The sequence below is a fragment of the Panthera pardus genome, unplaced genomic scaffold (genome assembly GCF_024362965.1).
Source record: "Panthera pardus isolate Hobbes unplaced genomic scaffold, ASM2436296v1 HiC_scaffold_3, whole genome shotgun sequence".
Lineage (NCBI taxonomy): Eukaryota > Metazoa > Chordata > Mammalia > Carnivora > Felidae > Panthera > Panthera pardus.
In genome coordinates, this window is record NW_026526876.1 from 3,196,659 (window position 1) to 3,221,307 (window position 24,649).

At 40.0% G+C, this 24,649-nt stretch overlaps 1 protein-coding gene across 13 annotated transcripts in view; it reads right to left on the bottom strand.

Annotated features, from left to right (window-relative positions):
• The window catches only part of NCOR1 (nuclear receptor corepressor 1), a 158,602-nt gene that overhangs the window by 44,865 nt on the left and 89,088 nt on the right, over nt 1–24,649 (bottom strand). For 11 of the 13 annotated variants that reach the window (XM_053893263.1, XM_053893266.1, XM_053893258.1 and 8 more), the window contains 5 exons: nt 21,321–21,383; nt 18,352–18,491; nt 12,733–12,859; nt 4,954–5,506; nt 2,422–2,551 (listed from right to left, as the gene is read on the bottom strand). In XM_053893263.1, the coding sequence (XP_053749238.1) occupies nt 2,422–2,551; nt 4,954–5,506; nt 12,733–12,859; nt 18,352–18,491; nt 21,321–21,383 (1,013 nt within the window). The remainder of the gene's footprint in view (nt 1–2,421; nt 2,552–4,953; nt 5,507–12,732; nt 12,860–18,351; nt 18,492–21,320; nt 21,384–24,649) is intronic. The other 2 variants (XM_053893264.1, XM_053893260.1) reach the window with 1 other exon arrangement.

Genomic DNA, 24,649 nt, shown 5'->3' on the forward strand with positions numbered 1-24,649 from the left:
ACTTATGATAAGAGAAATCAAAATATTTCTGTCTGCTTTTCACTTATGATGGCCAAATCCCTGATGACTCAACGCCCCTCCTCTCCAGGCTCCCGCAGCAGGTAATCAGACCCACTTCTGTGGGTTTAAACGTCATCTATATGTTAACAACTCATCAATTTCTATTTCTAAGATGTTTGCTCCAAGCCCCACACAGAATGGCTGCATAATAACTCCACCTGGATATCTCAAAGCACCTCAAAACCTGCATTCAAATAGAAATACCTCATTTCCTAAATTCAATGCTTCCCCCTCAGTGACCTCCGTCTTAGAAAATGGAACCTTAGCGGCTTAAGCCAGGTTCCTGGCGGACATCCTTGACTAATCAACCTCACTCACCTCCCACACCCAATTCATTGACCTATCAGGGCGGCTGTTAAATGTTACTTCTTCAGACAGGCCATCCCTTACCATCCGATACGCTTCAGTAACTTCCTCCCCATATTCCTTCTTACTGCGGCCCCGTTTCTTTCTTTCAGAGTACACCGACAGGACTTACAATAGCACAATCTGCAATAATGCATGTTTTCCTTGTTTATTTTCTGTCTCTCTCACTTCATGAAGGAAAGAACCCAACCTGTTCAGTTCGATACTAAATAAACAGCCCCTAACACAGTCCATTACCCCATAATACAAAAACTTCCGGGGGAAAATAGAGAGCTTTTTTTAGAAACTATTACCTAAATAAAGACTTCCATAGTTTTTTCTGCTATTATAAATAGAATTCTTCACTGACCCCAAAACACGCACAAAATTTACTTGCTTTTGTGCTTTGGTTTATTTGTAAACATGGCTCTTCCTCCTTTTGCTATAAAGCCTAATGAATTGTTTTGGTCCAACCACAATGTTATTTCCTTTTTTTTTTTTTTTTTTTAAATGTTTATTCTTCAAGTACATTAATGGTTCCACAAATGTCCTGGTTAGTGAAGCTGGCTATTTGGCAAGATGTATTCTAATTTTTTTTTTTTTTTTTCTTCTTAAGAGAGAGAGAAAGAGCGTGTAAGCAGGAGAGAGGAGCAGAGGGAGAGAGAGAATCCCAAGCAGGCTCCATGCATAGCGCGGAGCCTGATGCAGGGCTAGATCCTACGACCCTGGGATCATGACTTGAGCCAAAAAAAAAAGAGGCAGACGCTCAACCCACTGGGCTACCAAGTGCCCCCCAAAGTATTATTTCCTATGTGGAGTCTTCTTTAAGAGTCTCATTAAGAAGGAAGCTCTCCTTCTGAAATATCCATACTATATTTTCTAACTTAATAGAGCATCACATTGTTATAATTCATCTTAATTTTTATTGTAATATTTTCCTATGTCTTATTATCAAGACCAATCTCTAAATTTTTTCAAGTCAGAGATTATGATATATAAATATTCCATACAGCATTAACAATGTTGTCTTGAACTGGACACTCAATAAATGTCCATTTGAGTAAATCAATGAATGAGTAAATGTTCAGTGATTTGTGTGTGAGTCATAAGTACACACTTTATTTTTTTTAATTATCATAGGAGACAGGAAACAAAGTTACATCCCCTGAAATAAAGCAAGAGCGAAAACATTACTAGGTAAAAGAGCAATACCCAAGTTCAGAATTCAGTGTCAAAACGGAGTCAAGCTTGTAGAGATCATTCGAGTAAAGTGTAAATAAAACTAGATTTGGAATTGTATACTGCAGTTAGCCATAATCTTTATAATTCATTCTTAATATTCAAAACCTAATCATACATTTATTCTACCACCACTTTATAGCAAAACAAATAAAACAAAAGCAAAGCTTGCTAACATTTATGGCTAGAGGATTATATTTCTTTGGTGTTTTGTTTTTTTCTTCCTGAAACAGAAATGACCATTTCAATCAACTATCACAATGAATCCATTTGAAAAAGGAACAGAGCGACAGATGACTGGATAAACAAAATGTGATATATACATACAAAGGGAGATTATCATTCTTAAAAAGGAAAGAGATTATGACATGCTATAACCTGGATTAACCTTAAGGACTTTATGCTGAGTGAAATAAGCCAGTCACAAAAAGACAAACACTGTATGATTCCACTTAAATGAAGTATCTAAGCAGCCAAATTCAGAGACAGAAAATAGAATGGTGGTAGTCAGGTGCTGGCGGGGAGGGGCAAAAGAGAGTGACCACTTAGTAAGACGAGAGTCTCGCTTCTGCAAGATGAAAAGTTCTGGAGATCTATTTCACAACAACAAATATATTTAACAGTACTGAACTGTACACATAAAAAAAGATGGTAAATTTTATGTTGTGTGCTTTTTACCACGATTTTTTAAAAGGTCAAGTACTGATTAAGAGAAGAAGGATCTCTAAAGGTCTTTATTTCTCAACTTTACTTCTCTTCCTCACTTAGAAAACTTACCATCGGTGGGATAACAGCAGCTCTATGTTGAAGCTGTGGCAGGTCCAGTGGATTTGGTTTTATTGGGGATGAGACCAGTATAGATCCAGGAGGGTTTAACAATGAAGGCTTTGAGTCCATGGGAAACATTCTACAATTGGCAATAAAAAAAGATAAATTAATATATTCTTCTTTAAGACTTAAAAAAAACATGTTTTTAATCTTATTTTTGAGAGAGAGAGAGAGAGAGAAAGAGACAGAGTGTGAGCGGGGGAGGGGAACAGAGAGAGGGAGACACAGAATCCAAAGCAGGCTCCAGGCTCTGAGCGGTCATCTCTGAGCTGTCAGCACAGAGCCCGACAAGGGGCTTGAACTCACGGACCGTGAGACCATGACCTGCGCTGAAGTTGGATGCCCAACCGAGCCACCCAGGTGCCCCTATTCTTGTTTAAGACTTTAAATGTACAATCATAATTCCTTCTAAGTAGTTAACGTGTAGGTGTGCACACATACGCAACGCATTAACCTTAGAAGAGATTTGAAGAGTAAGGAAAAAAGGGACTCTGTAATGCTAATTGTCCAAGAAACCTAATATTGATTTATAGGTTGAAAATAATCTGAATTTAATCATCTGCATCTAACCACGCAGTCTGAACAAATTCCATTATAAAATGGAATCTTGTAAGTCCTAATCTACCACTAACAGAGATTACAAACTAGTCATCTGTATCTTGCCAGGATCAAAGGGCATTCTTTTTTAAAACAACTGCCCATGAACATTTTAAAAACTGAGAGTTCCACCCAAGAGTCCAGACTCCTGGTTTCTCATGAGAAACGGAAAAGAAATGGCAGCACAGAAGCAGCACTCCTGCACGGCAACGACATGCGGCTCGCTCCTTTTCCAAACAGCAAGCGCTTCTCCGTTCCCCACAGTCCCTTTCGCCCCACATTCCACCTGCTTCACTCAGGTTCGTTACCTACACTGGAGTTCAGGACACCCAATACATGCACGGGGAAAATCATACACCAGTGCCATACCCCACACCTTGCAGGCTTGATCATACTTCCCAGTATTATTGGGGAAAGACGAACATTTTAAAAAGTACAAGTTGATAAGAAAATCAGAATGTATGAAAGAAAACAATCAACATCATCCATAAGGAATAAAGATGGTGTTACAATGTAGAAAACGTAGGATGTGTCATGTGACGGTTGGGGAGTGATGCAGACTTTGGAGTGTCCCTCAAAGCCCACCACCATATATTTACGAGGAGTTTCTGAATTTCAAGACTACTATCATGTTCATCTCGTCGGGTGTTCCTCCAAGGTTACTACCTTCCTGTAGTTTCTAAAACCAACAGTGGAAAAACACAGAGAATCCTCATCTTAGAGGAACAGAATGTGGCACTTAGGTGAGTGGCTTATTTGCCTTCCTTTTTAAAAAACAGGAGGGGAGAAAAAGAAAAAAAGTGTTGGACTGGGTTTCTGATTAAATGATGTTTTTAGGGGCGCCTGGGTGGCTCGGTCGGTTAAGCGTCCGACTTTGGCTCAGGTCACCATCTCGCAGTCCGTGAGTTCGAGCCCCGCGTCGGGCTCTGGGCTGATGGCTCAGAGCCTGGAGCCTGCTTCCGATTCTGTGTCTTCTGCTCTCTCTGACCCTCCCCCGTTCATGCTCTGTCTCTGTCTCAAAAATAAATAAACTTAAAAAAAAATAAAATAAAAAAATAAATGATGTTTTTAGTCGAATTCATTTCTAGAATCTGCACCGATGAAACATTCTACTGTGATTCTAGGGGATTCTATTGCTTTCAAGGAAAAGGAAATCCCAAGGAATGCACACATATTAAATAAAGCAATATCTATTCCTATAAAAATTTATCTTTTTACTGTAACTTATAAAAACCATACACATAAAATAGTTTTGTATTATTAACTTAGTGACTAAAAACAGTCCTATATTCATGTATGTTATACATATTTTCAATTACAAATATGAATAATCTAGAATTTGAACTGATATAAACAGTGACTGTGATAATTACCTAGAGCTTATGTTTAAATCATGCCTTCTAAAATGTTTTCAGAACACTGAACATGTTTCTCCTCCCAACATATTCTACCCTCTAATGCACAGGGACAGCAGGCCTTGTTTTGAGGCTGTGCGGTCTTAGAGCAAACAAGCCAATGCCTCTCGCCTTCACCGCCACATCCTTCGCCACCTCGTCCTACTGCTTCCAACACCAGGAACGGCAGTCTCATCTGTGGTTTCGTTCACAAGTTTTGTCAGATGAGATCCCCTCCTCTGCTACATATGGGATGCATGTAACCAATGCAGGAAAAAAATATTATCTTTTTCATTTGAAAATTATGAGCACCTAATTGTTCCTGGTTATTTAAGCAGATGAAGAGCATCAAAACCCAGTAATAATGGCACGGAGACCACCTTTAACTTGCCGAGGTTTACGCAGGAGTAATCTCCACGGCCGGCACCGTTCTGTGACTCAGCATCCGACAGAGCAAAGAATACAACAGTATTAGAGGAACGAGGCTCACCTCTGCCTCTCGGGCTCTCCATCTACATCTTCATCAGCACTGCAGGTAGCACTGGAATCATTGTCCGACTGGGGCTCGGGCCTCTGGGCCCCTATCTGCTGGGCCCCCACCAAGTCTTCATCGCCAGGCTCTGTCTTCTCGCCGGCTCTCTCCAGGTCTCTCTCTTTGGTATCTCCTTCGACTTTAGACGGATTGTTTTCGGGCACCCTCATGTCAACATCTACAGAGTCCGTTCTGGTAGTCGCGGGGAGGTCAAGAACAGAAGTCACTTCAGCACTGGGCTCCTGCCGGTCAACGTCCATCGGCTCTGCTGCCTCTACGGTGATGCTGTCATTCGCCTGGGTCTCCGCGCTTTCATTTTCGACGGGCTTCGTACTTGGCACTGCCGAGGAGGGAGACGCACTGGGCGCAGGTTCGGAGGTGGACCCGAGCTCGGCCACAGGTTCTGTGTTCCCTCGAGAAGACGCATTTTCAGTGCTATCTTCGCCGGGCTTGACAGCTTCAACTGGTGAAGGAGAAGGAGCACTTTCTGTATCAGAACTATTTTCAGCACCTTAAAGATAATGATACGGCATAAAAATCTGATAATGGACATGTTTCAGGGGTGGCAGAAGCCATGCTTCAAAGTAGGTTTAGAAGGAATGACACTTGTCGCATGACCTCACCGAAGTACGCCAGCCACTGGGAAGCTAAAGTGTCTACAGAGCATGAAAGGGAGAGATCAAACTGTTTTCACCTTCTGAAACTGAAAGCGTAAAAGCCTTTAGTATCGAAAAATCATTTAACATGAAATTTGAAAAATGAAGAAAGATGAAAAAACAAAACTAAACAAAAAAACGCAGAAATGGTAACATTTCAGTTTATTTCTACCAGCCCATTTCTGTGCTTTTCTTTATACCCAGGAGGGCTGACAGTCCGTTCTAGAACAGCGCCATCCAATAGGAACATCATGTGAGTTACACCTGCCATTTTAATTTTTCCGGTTGTCGCGTTAAAAAAGTAAAGAGATAAGTTAACTTTAAATCATGTATTTTATTTAACCCGATATGCCTAAAATATTATCTTTTTAACATGTAATCAACATAGAAAACTAGCAATGAGATTTTTACCTTTCTTGGTACTAAGTCTTCAAAATCTGATTATATTTTTCATTTTTAGCATATCTCAATTTGAACTAGCCACATTTCAAGAGCTCAATAGCCACAGGTATTTAGTGGCTACCACACTGGACAACAAAGCTCTAGAGTAACATGACACAGACTTTTTAATTTAACGTTGTAACCCTGGTCTTCCCCAACATCGTTTGTTTCATTTTATAAATGCAGTTTTAACCTGTGACATCTTTACCTAGATATTTCAAAGGAATCACAAATTCAGTATTTCCTGCACCAGACTTGGACTCAACACACCCAAATCCCATTCTTTTCTACTGTTTACTACCTAATTAAACCAGAAACCTATGAGCAATCTTTTAATCCTTCCTCTCATTGATCCCCATATCCTGTGTAGACAAGCATCACAGATTTTCTCTCTAAAAAGATCCCTTGTGGGGCGCCTGGATGGCTCAGTCGGCTGAGCGTACGACTCTTGATTTCAGTTCAGGTTATGATCCCAGGGTCACGGGATCGAGTCCCATATCTGGTCCCACACTGAGCATAGAGCCTGCTTGGGATATATATATCCCTCCCCCCAAAAAACAAAAAAATTAAAAAAATTCAAAGATCCCTTGAATGCACCCACTTCTATTCAACCTCACAACTGCCGCTCCAGTCCAGAAACAACTCCTCCCATCTTCCACCTCAGACCATTCTCTACCACAACGCCAGAGTGAGCTGCTAAAAAACCGAAACTTACCAAACCTCACTCACGCGCTTGCCTTTGCCATCGCCCTTCCCTCCGTGAGGGCAGGGATCCTCTATTTTGCTTATCGTTTAAGTCCTAGCACAAGCACTGTGCCTAGCACACGAGACTCAAATATCTGCTGAAGGATAAAGTGACTGAATGATTATGAACATGTCTTAAATTTACTTCCCTTTTCCTTGAAAGCCTGGACCCTCAGGCTACTTCCAATTTGCCACTATTATGAACAGCGTACAGACATGTTTACTATAGCATTCAGTGTTTGATTATTTTCTTGAAGTAGACAACATAAAAATTTAAATCTCCCCCCAAATTAATATATTTACCTCCAATGAGAACCCCAATGGTTGGTAAGGAAGATTTTTTTTTTTTTTAATTAAAAGAAGTTTTATTTTAATGTTTATTCATTTTTGAGAGACAGAGACAGAGCACAAGTGAGGGAAGGGCAGAGTGAGAGGAAGACACAGAATCTGAAGCAGGCTCCAGGCTCTGAGTGGTCAGCACAGAGCCTGATGCGGGGCTTGAACACATGAACCGCGAGATCATGGCCTGAGCCCAAGTCAGACACTTAATCAACTGAGCCATCCAGGTGCCCCAGGAAAGATTTCTTAAACTAGATAAACTAATTTAGAGTGTATATGAAGAACAAGTCCCTGAGAAAATCTCAGAAAAGTATGAAGAACATTAGAGTGAGAGGCCTGCTTCTCCAGATAGTCAAACTTACCACAAAGCCAACGTATCACATGTTTGCAATTGCCAGAGTGATAGACAAAATAAATCAGCAATGCAGAAGGCAATGCCTAGGAATAGATCCTAAAGTAGATGGGAAATTAATATATACCAAAGGTGACATTTCAAATCGTTGGGTAAAGGATGATTATTTAATAAACTAGCTCCCTCAGAACCGGCTCCTTGTCTGGAAGAAAAACATGGACCCTACCTTACACTACACACAAAAATAACTCCAAAGGGAATAGAGTTTTCAAAATTCGAGAAGATAACGTAGGACAGGATATGTATAACCTCAGGAGGTATGTAGAAATGTCTGAAAGCAAAACAGGAAACTCTGAAGCTACAGATACATCATTTACACAGAAAACAATAAAGGCTTAACTGACCATATGGGAAAAGATACTTTCAATGCATAACATAGTATTTTAAAACCCTACAAATTCATCCTCTCACTCATTCAATTAGGTACAAAACACCCAACGTGCAGGGTGCGCTGGGGACAGAGAAGTGAAAAGACCAAACTGAACTCTAGAGGACCTGACAGTCGGGTGTCAAACGGACAGTGAACAATTAAGTACATGATGCATCTGGAAGTCATAAGCACAGTGAGTAGCAAAACTGAGGAACCAGTGAAGAAGAGGGTATTAAAGAGGTAAGGTGACATTTCAGCAGAGGCCTGAAGGAAATGGCAGAACGAACCAGGGACATCTTGGGGAAACGGTAGAAGGATCCGCGCACGCAAAACCCCCGAAGTGGGGGTTGCTTTGCTCAAACAGCAAAGAGAACAACGTGGTTAGAACAGAGTGAGCAATCACCTCACATCTGTCAGGATGGTTATGATCAGAAAGGCAAGAAATAACAAGTGGAGAAAGGGAGCCCTTGTACACTGGTGGTGGGAATGTAAATTAGGGCAGTGGCTATGACAAAGAGTATGGAGGTTCCTCAAAAAATTAAAAGTAGAACTACCATTTGATCCAGCAATTCCTCTTCTGGGAATTCATCTTGAAAAAAAAAAAAAACAAACACTAACTCGAAAAGATATGTGCACCCTCGCATTGATTGCAACATTATTTACAAGAGCCTTACAAGAGCCAAGACACTGAAACAACCTAAGTGTCCATCAATGGATGAATGGATAAAGAAAATGTGGGGTATAGATACAGACACAGACACATACACACAATAGAGTATTATTCAGCCATTAAAAAGGGGGTGGGGGGGCGCCCGGGTGGCTCAGTCTGTTAAGCGTCCGACTTTGGCTCAGGTCATGATCACTCAGTTTGTGAGTTCAAACCCCGCGTCTGGCTCTGTGCTGACAGCTCAGAGCCCGGAGCCTGCTTCAGGTTCTGTGTCTCCCTCTCTCTCTGCTCCTCCCCCACACTCATTTTCTCTCTCTCTCTCTCTCTCTCTCCCTCAAAAATAAATAAATTTAAAAAAAAAAAAAAAAAGGAATTCTGGCCATTTGCAACAGGGATGGCCCCTGAGGGCATAATGCTACGTGAGATAAGTCAGACAGAGGACAAATATTGAATAATTTCACTTGTAAGAAGAATCTTAAAAACAAACAAACAAACAACCAAAACCATGAACACACAGAACAATTTGTGGTTACCAGAGGCAGAAGAAGGGAGAAATGAGTGAAGGAAGCCAAAAGGTTCCAACTTTCGATTAGAAGATTAAGTCAGTCCTGGAAATGTAATGCACAGCCTGGCGACTATAGCTAGTAATACTGTATCGTACACTTGAAAGTTGCTAAGAAAGTAGATCTTAAAAATTCTCATCACAAGAAAAAAACTGTAACTATGTGAGGCGATGGATGTTAACACGACTTACTATGATCGTTTCTCAACCAATACAAATACTGAATGATTAGTTTGGACATCTGAAACTAGCATTATGGGTCAAAGATATCTCAATTAACAACAACAAAGAACATAGTGGGTAAGCAGAAAAGTGGTTTGCAAAAGGGTCGCAGAGGTGTATGGGCCAGTTCGTGCAGGGCCTCACAACAAGTCCCAGGCTTCTGAACGAAATGTGAGAGCATCACAGCATTTGGAACAGAGGCACAACACAGTCTGATTGACACTTTAGAAGGTTCACTCTGGTTGTGGTTGGTGTAAAGGCACAGAAACATAATGGGACAAAGAGCAGCAAGGCGACCAATCAGGGGGCTGCTGCAGTGAACATGGGCAGTGGCTCAGAACCAAAGTAGCAGCAATGAGGGTAGGGAGATGGGATGAGATTCTCACTAGTGCCTCTAAATATCCACTGATGGACCACATGTAGGGTAGGAGAGTGTCATTTGTTGGCCCAGGGAAAGACTGGAGGGAAAAGAGGCCTCCAGTGGTGGGGAATCGAAAGTTTGTTCTGGATGTTAAGCTGGCTCTTGGGCATCCAAATGGAAACGTTAAGTAGGCAGTCAGATGCATGAGCCTGGAGTTCGCACGGGAGCTCAAGTGACAGATATAAAAACGAAATCAAAACAAAACGTCACAGACAAAAGCTCAGGACAGAACCTCCCACTTAGTAAGGTCTAAACATACGGCAGCAATCACTGTTAATGAAAGATGCTACCAAAATGTTGAAAGGCTAACAAAAGGCCTCACTTCATTTCATTCCCATTCAACGGAAAGCCTCAAACCCGAGGGCAAGTTACCAAGTCATTTGTCTTCACAATATTAGGAAGCCATGTTCATGACCGCGCAGCAGACATCACCTGTCATAAGCACTTCTTCGATTACTTTCTTCCTCCAAGCCACAGAAGAGTAGGAGTGTTTCCAAGGCAGGATGCTTCACCAAGCACCAGCCAAATGAGTGTCTTTTTTATTTTCGCTTAAAGAATGACTTGGAACAAAAGAACACGAATAAATCCAAATTTTGGTCAAGTTTCCGTTATCTTTGCTCCAACTCCTCTGTCAGAGACGCACACAGTCGAATGAACAACCCATCTTGCTCTCTGCTCGCGCACTGCCGACAATCTCCCACAGACACGAGCAGCGCCACGTGAGAAACAGTGACGATAAGCATGAGATCACAGGCCATGTAAACTTCATTGTACTGCCTTTTCCTTGACACCTTGAAATTCAGTCAACAGGAAATGGGGATCGCACAATTCTAGGGGCGAGTTCATTTCCTATTCGCGAGAAACTAGTCTAGGAGTCACAACATAACCCCCTGTATGGATGGGAATGTGTGCCCACCAACCCCCACGCCTGATCAGACAGAAACATTATTTTTATGCTTAGCCTTAACCTTATGCTTAACCTTAACCTTATGCTTAACCTTTTATGCTTAAACTTAACCTTAATTACTTTAATGACCTTATTTATAACCTTATTTCATAACCTTAATAACCTTATGTGACAATCTGAAAAAACCTTCACACCAAGACAAAGTAACAGGAAGAAAACAAAAGGAAACAAGTCACTTTTTGGTGCTCAGCTTCTGAAAATCTGTTAGGCTTCTGTGTCTGAGATAAACATATTTATGATAATTAGGTTTGGGCTTTGTTATGGACTGGATTATGTCCCCCACAAACTTTATATGTTGAAGCCCTAACCCCCAAGGAAACTGTATTTGGAGACAGTGCTTTTAAGGAGACAATTAAGCTTAAATGAGGCCATGAGGGTGGGACCCGAATCCACTAGGACCAGTGGTGTCCTTACGAGAAGAGAGATACCAAGAGCACATGTGCACAACGGGAAGGTCATGTGAGGACAAAGCAAGAAGGCTTTCTTCTGCAAGCCAGGAAGACAGGTTCACTAGAAACCAATCCTGTTTGCATCCTGATCTTGGGCTTCAACCTCCAGAACCGTGAAAAAATAAATTTCTGTTGTTTAAGCCACCCAGTCTGTGATAGTCTGTTATGACAGCCCAAGCGGGTTAATACAGGCTCCATGTACATTTATAACCCAGAGAATACTACCTACCAGCAACAAACCTATGAAAATGAATAACCTTGCATGATCTCTTAAGAACCATAAGCACACCATCCTGACATTCATAGTCTACGCACCCTTCTGCCACCCCAGAGTGAGCTTGCCCCAGGATTCTCATTTTCCAGAAAACCTCACAGAAAAAAAGCTATTTATCGCTCAAAGCCCAAACACATTCAAAACAAAACTTCAGTTTAAAAGCCAACAACAGGGGCACCTGGATGGCTCGGTCAGTTAAGCATTCGACTCTTGATTTTGGCTCAGGTCATGATTTCACTGTTTGTGAGTTCGGTCTCTGTACTAACAATGCAGAGCTTGCTTGGGATTCTCTCTCCCTCCCAAAATAAATAAACTTAAAAATTTTTTAAAAAATAAAAGTCAGCAACTTGTAGAAAAAAAAAATAAAACAAAATCTAGTATTTCTGAAACTCCTAGAAGGTATAGAACTTCCTAAGCTTAAAATATGAGCACCTACCAAGGAACATATATAAACAGCTCTGATTACATACAAAATTTAAACTCGTAATTTAAAATCAAAACAAAAAGCGAATGAGATGGAAAAAATATTTGCATATACAAAACATGAACATATCTAAGATATCATTTATAGAGAGCTACTAAAATCATTGAAAAACCCCATGTCAGAAGCAGTCAATTCACAAAAGAAATCTATAGAAACTTGAATAGTAATATGAATTGAAATAAATTTGGACTTTTTTCTTTAACTAGCAAAAACTAAGAAAACATTTACTTTTTCAGGAAGTGGTCATTAATTTTTTCAGATGACAAAAAAGATTTTTATTTCTTAAGTTTCTTGGGTTGACATTCTTTTCTATTGGGGCTTCTAGGGTCGTTAATTCTCCTTATACGAAAGCATAAACAGGACATATGTAAGTAAGTCTTTGTAAAAATTGAAGTCAATCAAAGTCAGTGCAACAAAGAAGGAAATGTAATCGATGATACTAACTGGACAAATAAATATGGCAACGACATAGGTGCACAGACATCTTTCTAGATAACGGAGTGCCATTTTAAAGATCCTCTGGTTGTGGTAACTGGGCCATCTCAGGTGCTACATAAATGTTTGTTGATGGAATAAATACACTGTGCTCAAGTTTAAGGTCTCTATGCCATGAAAACACTGATAATACTTTTTCCTTCATGAAGCAATTCTTAAATAGTCAAATGACTAAGCTAACAATTACAGATTTGGCTAGCGGAAGTCACAACTAAATTTAAGACTTTAAGATACCTTCACTGTCTTCTGGATTTTCTTCTTCATTAGAAGCTTCAATATCTTCATCCTCCTGAGCAGAAACAGTGGAAGCTACACTTTCACATTGAGACACATCTCGCTCTTCACGAGGCTTTCGTGAAGTCTAAGGAGTAAAAGAATATGAGATTAGGGGTGCCTGGGTGGCTCAGTTGGTTAAGCTTCCGACTCACGATTTCAGCTCAGGTCATGATTTCACGGTTCTTGGGATCGAGCCTCACATCGGGCTCTGCAGTGACAGCACAGAGCCTGCTTGGGATTCTCTCTCTCTCTCTCTCTCTCTCTCTGCCCCTCCCCCACTCATGCTCTCTCTCGCTCTCTCAAAATAAACATAGAAAAAAGAATATTAATTTATGATTTAAATAGCTAAAAGAAAAAAAATGAACCTTTTCATGTCTAAAATAACACAGAACATGGATACACACTAAACAAGAAGGTTGCATGTTTCACAACTGTTCTGGTTAATGTGCAGTTACCTCTAGGGAACCACTTCCTGGCCTTTTTGTGTAAATACATTACTTTCATCGAACTGATCAAAAGTCTGGACAATTTTTTGGACAATTTTTCAAACAACTCACCACCATACATGTACAAAGAGCCAAAAATGGCAAAACTCCTGCTATTCTCCCCCTCCAGATAATGTATTTTTCTAATACATACAATGTATACATTTATTTTCTAAGAAAAATAACACATTCATCGGAATGTTGAAGACCCAGAATTATGTTAAAGAAGACAATAATTGCTCATAATTCTACCAGCAACGGATTCTAAGTATGCTGATACATTTCCTGTCTTTTATACCTGTGTACATATGTATACATGGAAATAAAACCAGGATGACCCAACGTGATTATATACCTTACTTGTTTAACCTACTATAATCATGAACTGCACGTACCTCTCTACATTATACATTCTTCAAAATTATTATATTAGTGATTCCATAAAAACAATCTATACCAATAAATGTTTAAAATTCTATTTTAAGATATTTAGGCAATTTTTAAGTTTAAGTATTGTTAATAACGCTGTAATAACCTCCCTTCACTAACTTTAAGAATTCAGTGATCTTGGGGAGCCTGGGTGGCTCAGTCGGTTGAGCGTCCGACTTCGGCTCAGGTCACGATCTCGCGGTTCGTGAGTTCGAGCCCCGCGTCAGGCTCTGGGCTGATGGCTCAGAGCCTGGAGCCTGCTTCCGATTCTGTGTCTCCCTCTCTCTCTGCCCCTCCCCCGTTCATGCTCGGTCTCTCTCTATCCCAAAAATAAATAAACGTTAAAAAAAAAAAAAATTATTAAAAGAATTCAGTGATCTCATAAGCAACATCTGATCACTGCTGTAGCCAATCAGCATTGGTGTTACTGAATTTCTTTTACTATTGATGAGGACAAATTTCCTTTTTTTTAACAGGATTTTCCCTTCTGTAAACCAAGTGTTTACGTAACCCTGCTCATTTTTCTACTGGGGTCACAGATCTGTAAGAGTATAGGTGCACATACATAGGTGTAAGACATTAGCCATTTATTGTATTTATAATCTTACATTGCTGACTATGAAACTTAAGGTCTCCTGTCTTTGCAGACTGGAGGATCCCAGCCCTGGCACTTCTCTGTGCTGCACCTCTTCCAGGGCCTGTACTTCAGCAGACTCCAGCTACAGGCATCTCCCAGGGCCATTCCTCATAGAGGAAAATAAGTTATTGCCACCCCAACTGTTAAAATTACCAATATTCTTATTCTGTTTATTTCTTCTCATTTTTGGTCTACATATGAATACACTAGTAGGATCCAACCTAAAGCATTAACTGAAGCAAGAGAAAAAAATCATTTCCCAATGTCAGAGTCATACAACCGGGTGAAAGTCTGAAGCTAAAAAAAATTCAACACTTCGGCGAGGATTCAGAGAAAGAGGAACACTTTTGAGCTGCTGGTAGAAATGCAAACTGGTGTAGCCACTCTGGAAAACAGTATGGAGGTTCCTCAAAAAGTTAAAAATAGAACTACCCTACGACCCAGGAAGTGCACTACTGGGTATTTATCCAAAGGACACAAAAATGCTGATTCGAAGGGACACGTGCGCCCCAGTGTTTATAGCAGCGCTATGCACAATAGCCAAAGTATGGCAAGAGCCCACCTGATGAATGGATCAAGAAGATGTGGTATATACACAAAATGGAATATTACCCAGTGACCAAAAAGAATGAAATCTTGCCATTTGCAATGACGTAGATGGATCTAGATTGTATTATGCTAAGCGAAATTAAGTCAGAGAAAAGACAAATATTTGATTTCACTCATATGTGGAATTTAAGAAATAAAACATACGAACATAGGGGAAGGGAAGCAAAAATAAGACAACAGAGAGGGAGAGGCTCTTAAATAGAGAGACTCTTAAATACAGAGAACAAACTGAGGGTTGCTGGCAGGGTGTTGGGTGGGGGATGGCTAAATGGGCGATGGGCATTAAGGAGGGCATTTGTTGGGATGAGCACTGGGTGCTGTATGTAAGTGATGAATCATTAAATACTACTCCTGAAACCATTATTACACTGTACGTTAACCAACTTGGATTTAAATAAATAAAAATTAAAAAAAAAATCATCACTATGCTCCTAGGGAATGCAAGGGAAGAATCCTCTGGCTACACTTTTTAAAAAGCTTGCAAAAGACTTCACGAGTGCTGCAATATTTTTAGATATTAGATAATAGCTACTATGCGGATTTTTCCGGTGTGGAGGCTATATTCCTCCTTTGCTGATATCCACCGATTCTTCTGGAACTTCCACTGATGGACAGAGAAGAGACAACATTTTACCACCATGCAACACTCCTCCAATCACATGCAAAAATCTCCTACCTCTCCAAGCATTTGCTTCACTATATGATAGCACTCGTTAATTTTTAATGTAATAATTCAAACCTACAGAAATATAACACCTATGTATCTTCTCCTTTGTTTTAACAGATATTAGACGTTTTGTCACGTTTTCTTGAAACCTTTTTAAAAACGGTAAAACACTCTAAAAAAATGGAAGCCTGCTGTCCTATCATTTCCATTGTAATTTAAAAGATTAGAATAAGAAGTGTTATCGACATTTGTGATGGTTAATTTTGTGTGTCAACTTGGCTGGACCACCGCACCCAGATATTTGGTCAACGTTATTCTGGATGTTTCTGTGCAGGTGTTTTTTAGATGAGATTAACACTTCAATCAGTGGACTTCTGAGTAAAGCAGATGACCCTCCATAATGTGGATGGGGTGGGCTTCACGGAATCAACTGATGGCCTGATTAGAACTAAGACTAAGGGCTCCCTGTCCCTCATCCCGGGCCCTAAGGAGGATCTATTCATGAGATATATATAATGATATTCACTGAATTTGAAGTTAAAACAGAAAAACACTTAAAATATTCATGAATTTGGGGCACCTGGGTGGCTCAGTCAATTAAGTATCTGACTCTTGATTTCAGTTCAGGTAATGATCTCACAAGGTTCGTGGGTTTGAGCCCCAATCCAGCTTTGCAAGCTTTGTAAGCTTTGCTTACAGCACAGGAAGCCGGCTTGGAATTCTGTCTGCCCCTCCACACCCCCTCCCCTCACATGTGCGCTTTCCTTCTCTCTCTCAAAATAAACTTTAAAAAAATTTGTTTTAAGAAGGAAATAAATATCTATAAATTCATTTGAAGAACAACAAACACATTACATGTCAACATAAAAAACATTTTTAATAAAAAATAAGTACATTCCAAAACCAAAGAATCATTTAGTGAAAAAGTATCATTTTTTTAATTGATTTTGGAAATTCCTTTTAATGTCTGCCTTGAGAGTATCACAATTCTCAAATATGCTTCTACATTTAACCTAATCGGCAGGCGTAATACTGTTTTGGTTGAAACACATATTAAAAATATCTGGTCTCATGGGGCGCCTGGGTGGCTCAGTCGGTTAAGCGTCCGACTTCAGCTCAGGTCACGATCTCGCGGTCCGTGAGTTCGAGCCCCGCGTCGGGCTCTGGGCTGATGGCTCAGAGCCTGGAGCCTGCTTCCGATTCTGTGTCTCCCTCACTCTCTCTGCCCCTCCCCAGTTCATGCTCTGTCTCTCTCTGTCCCAAAAATAAATAAAACGTTAAAAAAAAAAATTTTTTTTTTTTAAATATCTGGTCTCACAGAGATATGTAGTTGGAAAGGGAAGTGTGTTTTAACATCTTTTTAGACAACCCTAGATATTACTCTTTGATGGTGCACCGAAATTGGGCATGTCGTCATCTCTCAAAGGATAACTGCAACGTGAAATCTGAAACTGTATCAATAAATTTTTCGTACTCTATTAAAATCCATTCATCTATCTTGAACTTCGATGTATTACAAAATATTTTATGTATCCTTTATACATACAGGATACCCACTGCAAGATCACAAATTGGTCATTTGGAAAACATGGATTTACACAGATTTTTCAAATCTGGATACGTTTCACTGTATATGAAAACATCACAGTGGTTCTTATTACCACTGATCTCATCAGAAAAGTCTTTGAGTACTGGGAAGACGGTAAGCTCATGGGGAGGGATACAGATTTTCCAAACTTCTAACCTTTGCTTGAAAGCTCGAAACTGGAAAGTGGCAACAAATACCACCGCTTGCTTGCCTTAACAGACAGGCTCACGTGTTTTCAAGAAAATGTCGACTATGGATCCAAGTCTGAAAAACCACAGTCTGTCATTTTTTCAACTGAAACTGACATTCCATAAAAAAAGGGGAGCTAGTCCAGCTTGGGACTCGAACAAACGCAAAGTGCTTTCCCAGGGCAGAAGCGGGACACTTTGGGGTGGAACAGAAGGACTTCACACAACACTTCTCACTTCATCCCACACACACATACCCAAGGGTCAAGACTTAGTCAAGCGCATTTTGACTGCTTCACTAAGGACGAGTGACACCGGCACATTTGTTTTGAAACTGCTACAACGCTGGAGATGAAGAGAACAGGGAGTATTTAGCACAGCGGTGTCCTGCGGTGATTCGTGCGAAGGCACTGACGATCTCCCTCCCAACAACTCTGACATCGTCTGTGCAAATTTAACACGGTGGGGAAGAGTAAGTACCATGTTAATATTTTTCCAAAAGCAGTTCTGACCTCATGGCATCCTCAAGGAGCTCTGTGGACTTTGAGAACGTTGGAACTTCCTAGTTAAGGGATTTTCCATAATTCACACTCTCTGGTTTTTAGTATTTATCTGAGATGCTTTCTCTCTGAGAAAATGGTTTTAATATGCCAAATCAATTCTTTCAACAAGGTCAAAAGAACGCCAACTGAACTTTTCAATTCAAACTCCAAAATGTTTCTGTTTTCCAAATCCCATTACGGTCATTCAAAAGTACTGAACTGCCATTACTCCTAACACGAATTCCACTCCTTGGACAGTAAACAGAGAAAAAGTCAACTTGTGGTGAGAAACTAGCATATCCTTTTACAGGTAAATGCAATAAATAAAAATACAAGACGCAAAAAAGTTTCTCTCTCAACCAGTATTTCAAGCTCGAAGACAAAGCAGAAACAAAACAAAAACAAAATTAAAAAAGATTCTGATATACTCACTTTCTGCTTATGCTGCTGCAGAAGGTTGTCCAGATTGTGTCGCCTTTTGTAGTTAAAATAGAAGTTTTTACATTGCGCTTCACTTTTAGTTCCCACCATTTTGGCAATTGCTGCCCAGTTACGACCATGTTCTACAAGACCTGTATTTTAAAAAGAGACCAAAGATGAACTCAACAGTCACCTGATAAAGCTAACAAGAGAAATAATCAAATCAATCTAACCATGGTATTCACAATCATTAGCACTAAGAGTATGTTTTCAATTATTTACTGATACGTTTCAATACATACTTAAATATATATTGACTCTCAACGCACTGACAGCTCTATTTTGCCACCCAGATTTACAACACGGTCATTAATTGAAGGGCTCAACCTTGTCCTTGCTATGGGTCTTCTGGAGAGCTAGGACAATGTTCGATACAGAATAACAACTCAAACACTTGTAAACTGAGTGATTAGGTACTTCTAAATCTTTGGAAACAGTACATCGATATAAAGTTAATAAAGTAATCATATAAATAACACATGATAAAGAACATATATATATATACATATATATATATGACTATTTATATTTAGCCTATCTTCATTCATAATCAAGAAATACTCTCAAAAAAATAAACCAGTTTTTTTGTTTGTTTGTTTGTTTCTTTTTTCTTAAGCCTGTTGTAGGGGCACCTAGGTGGCTCAGTCGGTTAAGCGTCTGACTTCGGCTCAGGTCAAGATATCGCAGTTCATGGGTTCGAGCCCCACATCGGGCTCTGTGCTGACAGCTCGGAGCCTGGAGCCTGCTTCAGATTCTATGTCTCCCTCTCTCTCTGCCCCTCCCCCCCTCACGCTCTCTTTCTCAGAAATAAACGTTAGAAAAAAAATTTTTAGATAAAAGCCTGTTGTAATACAATGCATCACAGAAACCTATGCAATCTAGCACTTTTTAGTCAAATTATATCTATACATACACATACCTATCTGTAAGGAATGTGAGTATATAAATGCTATACAGAGAGCTATACAGACAGGGATATACTTTAGATACAGGTGTACCCAAACAGGAATTTTCTAGTACAAATTCGACAACTTACAGGAAGACACCAGTTTTTCAAGTAGCTTCCTTACTAATGACAATTGGAAGATAACTTCCAAATCTTGCCTGACACATGAACAGAGCTGAATGGAGGCTAAACAGTCACATGGGGCTGCAGCTACCTGCAAAAGATCGCCCTGTGATGGAGCCAACATCTACCTGTTCCACCAGAACATTCTTTTTTTATTTTAATGGTTTTAATTTTTTATTTATTTTTGAGAGAGTATGAGCAGGGGAGGGCCAGAGAGAGAGGGAGACACAGAGTCCAAGGCAGGCTCCAGGCTCTGAGCTGTCAGCACAGAGCCCGACGCGGGGCTCCAACTCGTGAACCATGACATCATGACGTGAGCCGAAATCAGGTGCTTAACCGACTGAGCCACCCAGGCGCCCTCCACTATGACATTCTGATAATAAGATGAGAACAAATGTGAATCTTTTACATGTAATCATGGCAAATCACAAATTTGCTAATCATGGCAAATGCACGTCAAATAAAAATATTTTGAACACAGAAAACTTTAAACTGCTATGTTTTTTTGGTAAAGGTGGTTTATAGGATTCCTAAATGTTATCATTCCTACCTATTTACATAGAAAATAAATCTGGGGACGCCTGGGTGGCTCAGTCGGTTGGGCGTCTGACTTTGGCTCAGGTCCTGATCTCATCACGGTTTGTGAGTTTGAGCCCCGTGTCAGGCTCTGTGCTGACAGCTCAGAGCCTGGAGCCTGCTTCCGATTCTGTGTCTCCCTCTCTCTCTGCCCCTCCCCCACTTATGCTCTGTCTCTATCTCTCAAACCTAAATAAATGTAAAACAAAAACATTTCTTTTAAAAAAGAAAAAAAAAAATCTGAAATGTGTCACTAAAAGGTCAACCCATTTACAATAACTTCTCTTCAGAACTTTAAGGTAAATACTTAACCCCCAAAAAGCTGGCTACTCTTTCTCAGAATTAGTTTACTTAAAACAAACTATTTTTTATTTATAAACCAATTATTTATCCTATTAGAAACTGTACTTCAATTTTAAATTATACTACATTAAGAAGCAACCACAAGAAAATACAAGATTCATAATGTTCCAGAGTAAGTAAGATCAGGGCCACACAGCGATGAGTGGCAGGGACAAAATTCAAACATTGGTCTGGCTCCAAAGTTCATGCCCTCTCCTTTGAATCATGGTGCAATTTCTTACTAGTTTATAACCAAATGCCTTACCAAATACACACTGAAAAAATATGTACCATGCTATTAAATCCAACTTTTTTTTTTTTAATTTTTTTTAACATTTATTTATTTTTGAGACAGAGAGAGACAGAGCATGAACGGGGGAGGGGCAGAGAGAGGGAGACACAGAATCGGAAGCAGACTCCAGGCTCTGAGCCATCAGCCCAGAGCCCGACACGGGGCTCGAACTCACGGACCGCGAGATCGTGACCTGAGCCGAAGTCGGACGCTCAACCGACTGAGCCACCCAGGCGCCCCATAAATCCAACTTTTAAATAACAGCAAATATAGACTCTTTATATTAAAATACCCTCTAAAACAGCTTTAATAGCATTTAATCACAGCTATTCTGGAAAAGTGAAAATAGCCCACTTGCTCTCTAATGAAATAACATTCCAAATAAAACTGTACAGAGAGTCTTCAATCCCTCCAAAGTGGGCCTCTTAAACAAGGCACAGCGAGGCACCTGAGAAGGTACCATACCACCCTAAAGAACCCGAGTCTACTTCTGCATTCTGTTTATCACCGTAGAAGAACGTTCTCCTTTTTGCAATTAAAAAAAAATTGGGTCCCTCTGACTTATTACTAATAACCTTAAAAAAACAAACCAAACCAAAACCAAAACCAAAACTCTTTAGAATCTAAAGTACCATCATTTACCTTTCTTCGCAACTTCCATTTCTTCTTCTGTCCATCGAGAGGTTTCTACAGGTTCTGTGGAAACTGAAATAAAGACAGAGAACCCAGTAAGGCAGAGAAATACAAGATCAATCCTTCATTCACAGATTATCCGGCACCAACCTATTTATCTGACATAAAGCCTGTTTGAAGCATAAGGTCTAGTCAACTATGGAAACAAGATGATGGCAGCCTCTCCCCCACCAACTAAAGGGGAATGAATATTCAAAACCTCTGTATTAGATCTTTCGCAATGTTCTTTGAAGCTCCATCCATGTCTTCATGTTTGAACATCACTAGTTTCTTATCTAAGGAGTCCCGCCTCGCCAAGTGCCTGCACACGTTATCAGGGCTCCGTCCCTCCTCTCCCGAGGTGTCAAAGAAGAAACAACGCTCCCCCTTCCTGTCCAGTTTTCTCCTGTTCTCTAAACCCCCATCTCCTCCTCACTCCCAGAGGCCCTTCTGTCCATCCTCATTTTCTAGCAGCTAGTAAACACAGATGGACCACGAACTGAACACTTTCTCTTTTACTTTAGAAAGGAAATAAAGACTATCACGCGTGAAATGAGCTCTTGCTATGTTCCCCCTCTCAACAGTACTATCATCCACCCAGTCACTCAAATTATTACCAGGCTCCTCAAACCAATTTTTTAATCTTTCCTCCCATTTACTACTCACATCCATGGACGTATGTCAATTCTGATCTGAATCCACCCTCCTCTTGCCTGGGCCAGTGCATGCATGCATAATGACGCCCTTCTAGTTGGTTCCTCCGCCTCCAGCCCTTACTCTCTCCAACCTGACCTCCACAACGGTCACCAGTTTGCTTTCTAAAACACCAATCTAATTACAGCATGCCTCTATTTAAAAACCTCTGTAAGCTCCCACTTTGTAAGCAAAGCAGGATTAATTTAAACAAGGTCCATCATGACCTGGCCCTGCGTGCCTGTCTACTTATTTCCCTTCCATCCTCCTTGCCATCCCCAGAACCTGGTTTCTTTCCTGCCTCACATTATGATAAAATTGGTATCACTGATTTTGATGGTCTTCACAATGTTGATGGTACACATCATTAACATAATTCCTTTATAAACTAGTGAGACAATACTCAGTAAAAGAGAGAAAAACACTTGGACCCCCAGCCCCAGTATTCCCTTGTCTAATAATTTATTTCTATAAAAAATAATTTAACAGAAAAAAAATGTGATGCAACTCAAGATTTGTTTTTTCCTTAGACTCTTATCATATTAGTTTAAAGGTGGTGGGGCGGTAGGCAGGAGATGGGGACAGCCTAATCATGATTTTCACCAACGGGGAATGAATGGTTCAAGAAATTGTGTGCCTCAGGGAACACAATGCCAACATTTCACAGCCATCAAAAAGTGAAAAATGAAGATCGCTTAGAAACTAGAAAATATTTCTAATATACACCAAGTTAAAACATCAGAAAAAGTGGCATACACACTAAGGTTACAACTAAGTCAAAAGAAAAACCACTGTATTAAGATAGCAAGGTTGGGGCGGATCTTTTCCAAAACACACTGATTAATTAAAGTCTAAAAAATTTAAAGGCCATGAAGAAATAAAACTTTCACTGTTTGCAGATGACATGATACTATAAACAGAAAACCCAAAAGATTGCTAGAACTGATAAACAAATTCAGTAAAGTCTCAGGATATAAAATCCATGTACATAAATCTGTTCCGTTTCTATACATCAATAATGAAGTAGAAGAGAAAATAAGAAAACAATCCCATTTACAATTGCACCAAAAATAATAAGATACCTAAGAATAAATCTAACCAAAGAGGTCAAAGATCTGTACTCTGAAATCTATCACATAATGATAAAGATATTCAAGACAAAACAAAGAAACGGAAAGACATTCCATGCTCATGGATTGGAAGGACATATATTGTTAAAATGTCTACACTACCCAAAGCAATCTACCCACTCAATGCATTCTCTATCAAAATACACAAAATTCATAGAACCAGAACAAACAATCCTAAAATTTGTATGGGACCACCAAAGACCCCAAATAGGCAAAGCAGTCTTGAAAAAGAAAAGCAAAGCTGGAGGCATCACAATTTCAGACTCCAAGTTAGACAACAAAGTTCTAGCAATCAAAACAGTATGGTACTGGCACAAAAACAGACACATAGATCAACGGAACAGAACAGAAAACCGAGAAATAAACCCACAACTATGCGGTCAACTAATCTTTAACAAAGCAGGAAAGAATACCAAAGGGGGAGAAAGAAAGTCTCTTCAACAAATGATGCTGGGAAAACTGAACAGCAACACGCAAAAGAATGAAACTGGACCACTCTCTTACACCATACACAAAAATACATTCAAAATGGATTAAAGATCTAAATGTAAGACCTGAAACCATAAAAATCCTACAAAAGAGCACAGGCAGTAATTTCTCTGACACGGGCCCGTAGCAACTTTTTTCTAAATAGATCCCCTGAGGCAAGGGAAACAAAAGCAAAAATAGACTATTGGGACTACATCAGAATAAAAAGCTTCTGCACGGCAAAGGAAACAATCAACAAAACTAAAAGGTAGCCTATGGAATGGGAGAAGGTATCTGCAAAAGACATGGCTGATAAAGGGTTAGTATCCAAAATATATTAAGAACTTATAGAACTCAACACCCAAAAAATAATCCGATTTAAAAATGAGCAAAAGACATGAACAGACATTTCTCCAAAGACATCCAGACAGCCAAGAGATGCATGAAAAGATGCTCGTATCACTCACCATCAGGGACACGCAAATCAAAACTACGACGAAAGATCACCTCACACCTGTCAGAATGACTAAAAGCAAAACGCAAAAGCCAACAAGTGCTGGCGAGGATGTGAAGAAAACGGAATCCTCGTGCACTGTTGGTGGGAATGCAAACTGGTGCAGCCACTGTGGAAAACAGCATGGGGATTCCTCAAAAAGTGAAAAGTAGAACTAACCTACAGCTCAGCAATCCCACAACTGGGTATTTACCCAAAGAATACAAAAACACTCTGATTCAAAGGTATACATGCACTCCTGTGTTTATAGCAGCATTATTGACAACAGCCAAGATACAGAAGCGGCCCAAGTGTCCATCCGCTGATGAATGGGTAAAGATGGCATACCACATCTGAATATTATTCAAACAAGAGAATATTATTCAGCCGTAAAAAAGAATGAAATCACACCATCTGCAACAATATGAATGGAGCCAGAGTATAATGCTAAGTGAAAGAGAGAAAGACAAAATACAATACAATTTCACTCATCTGTGGAATTTAAGAAACAAAGC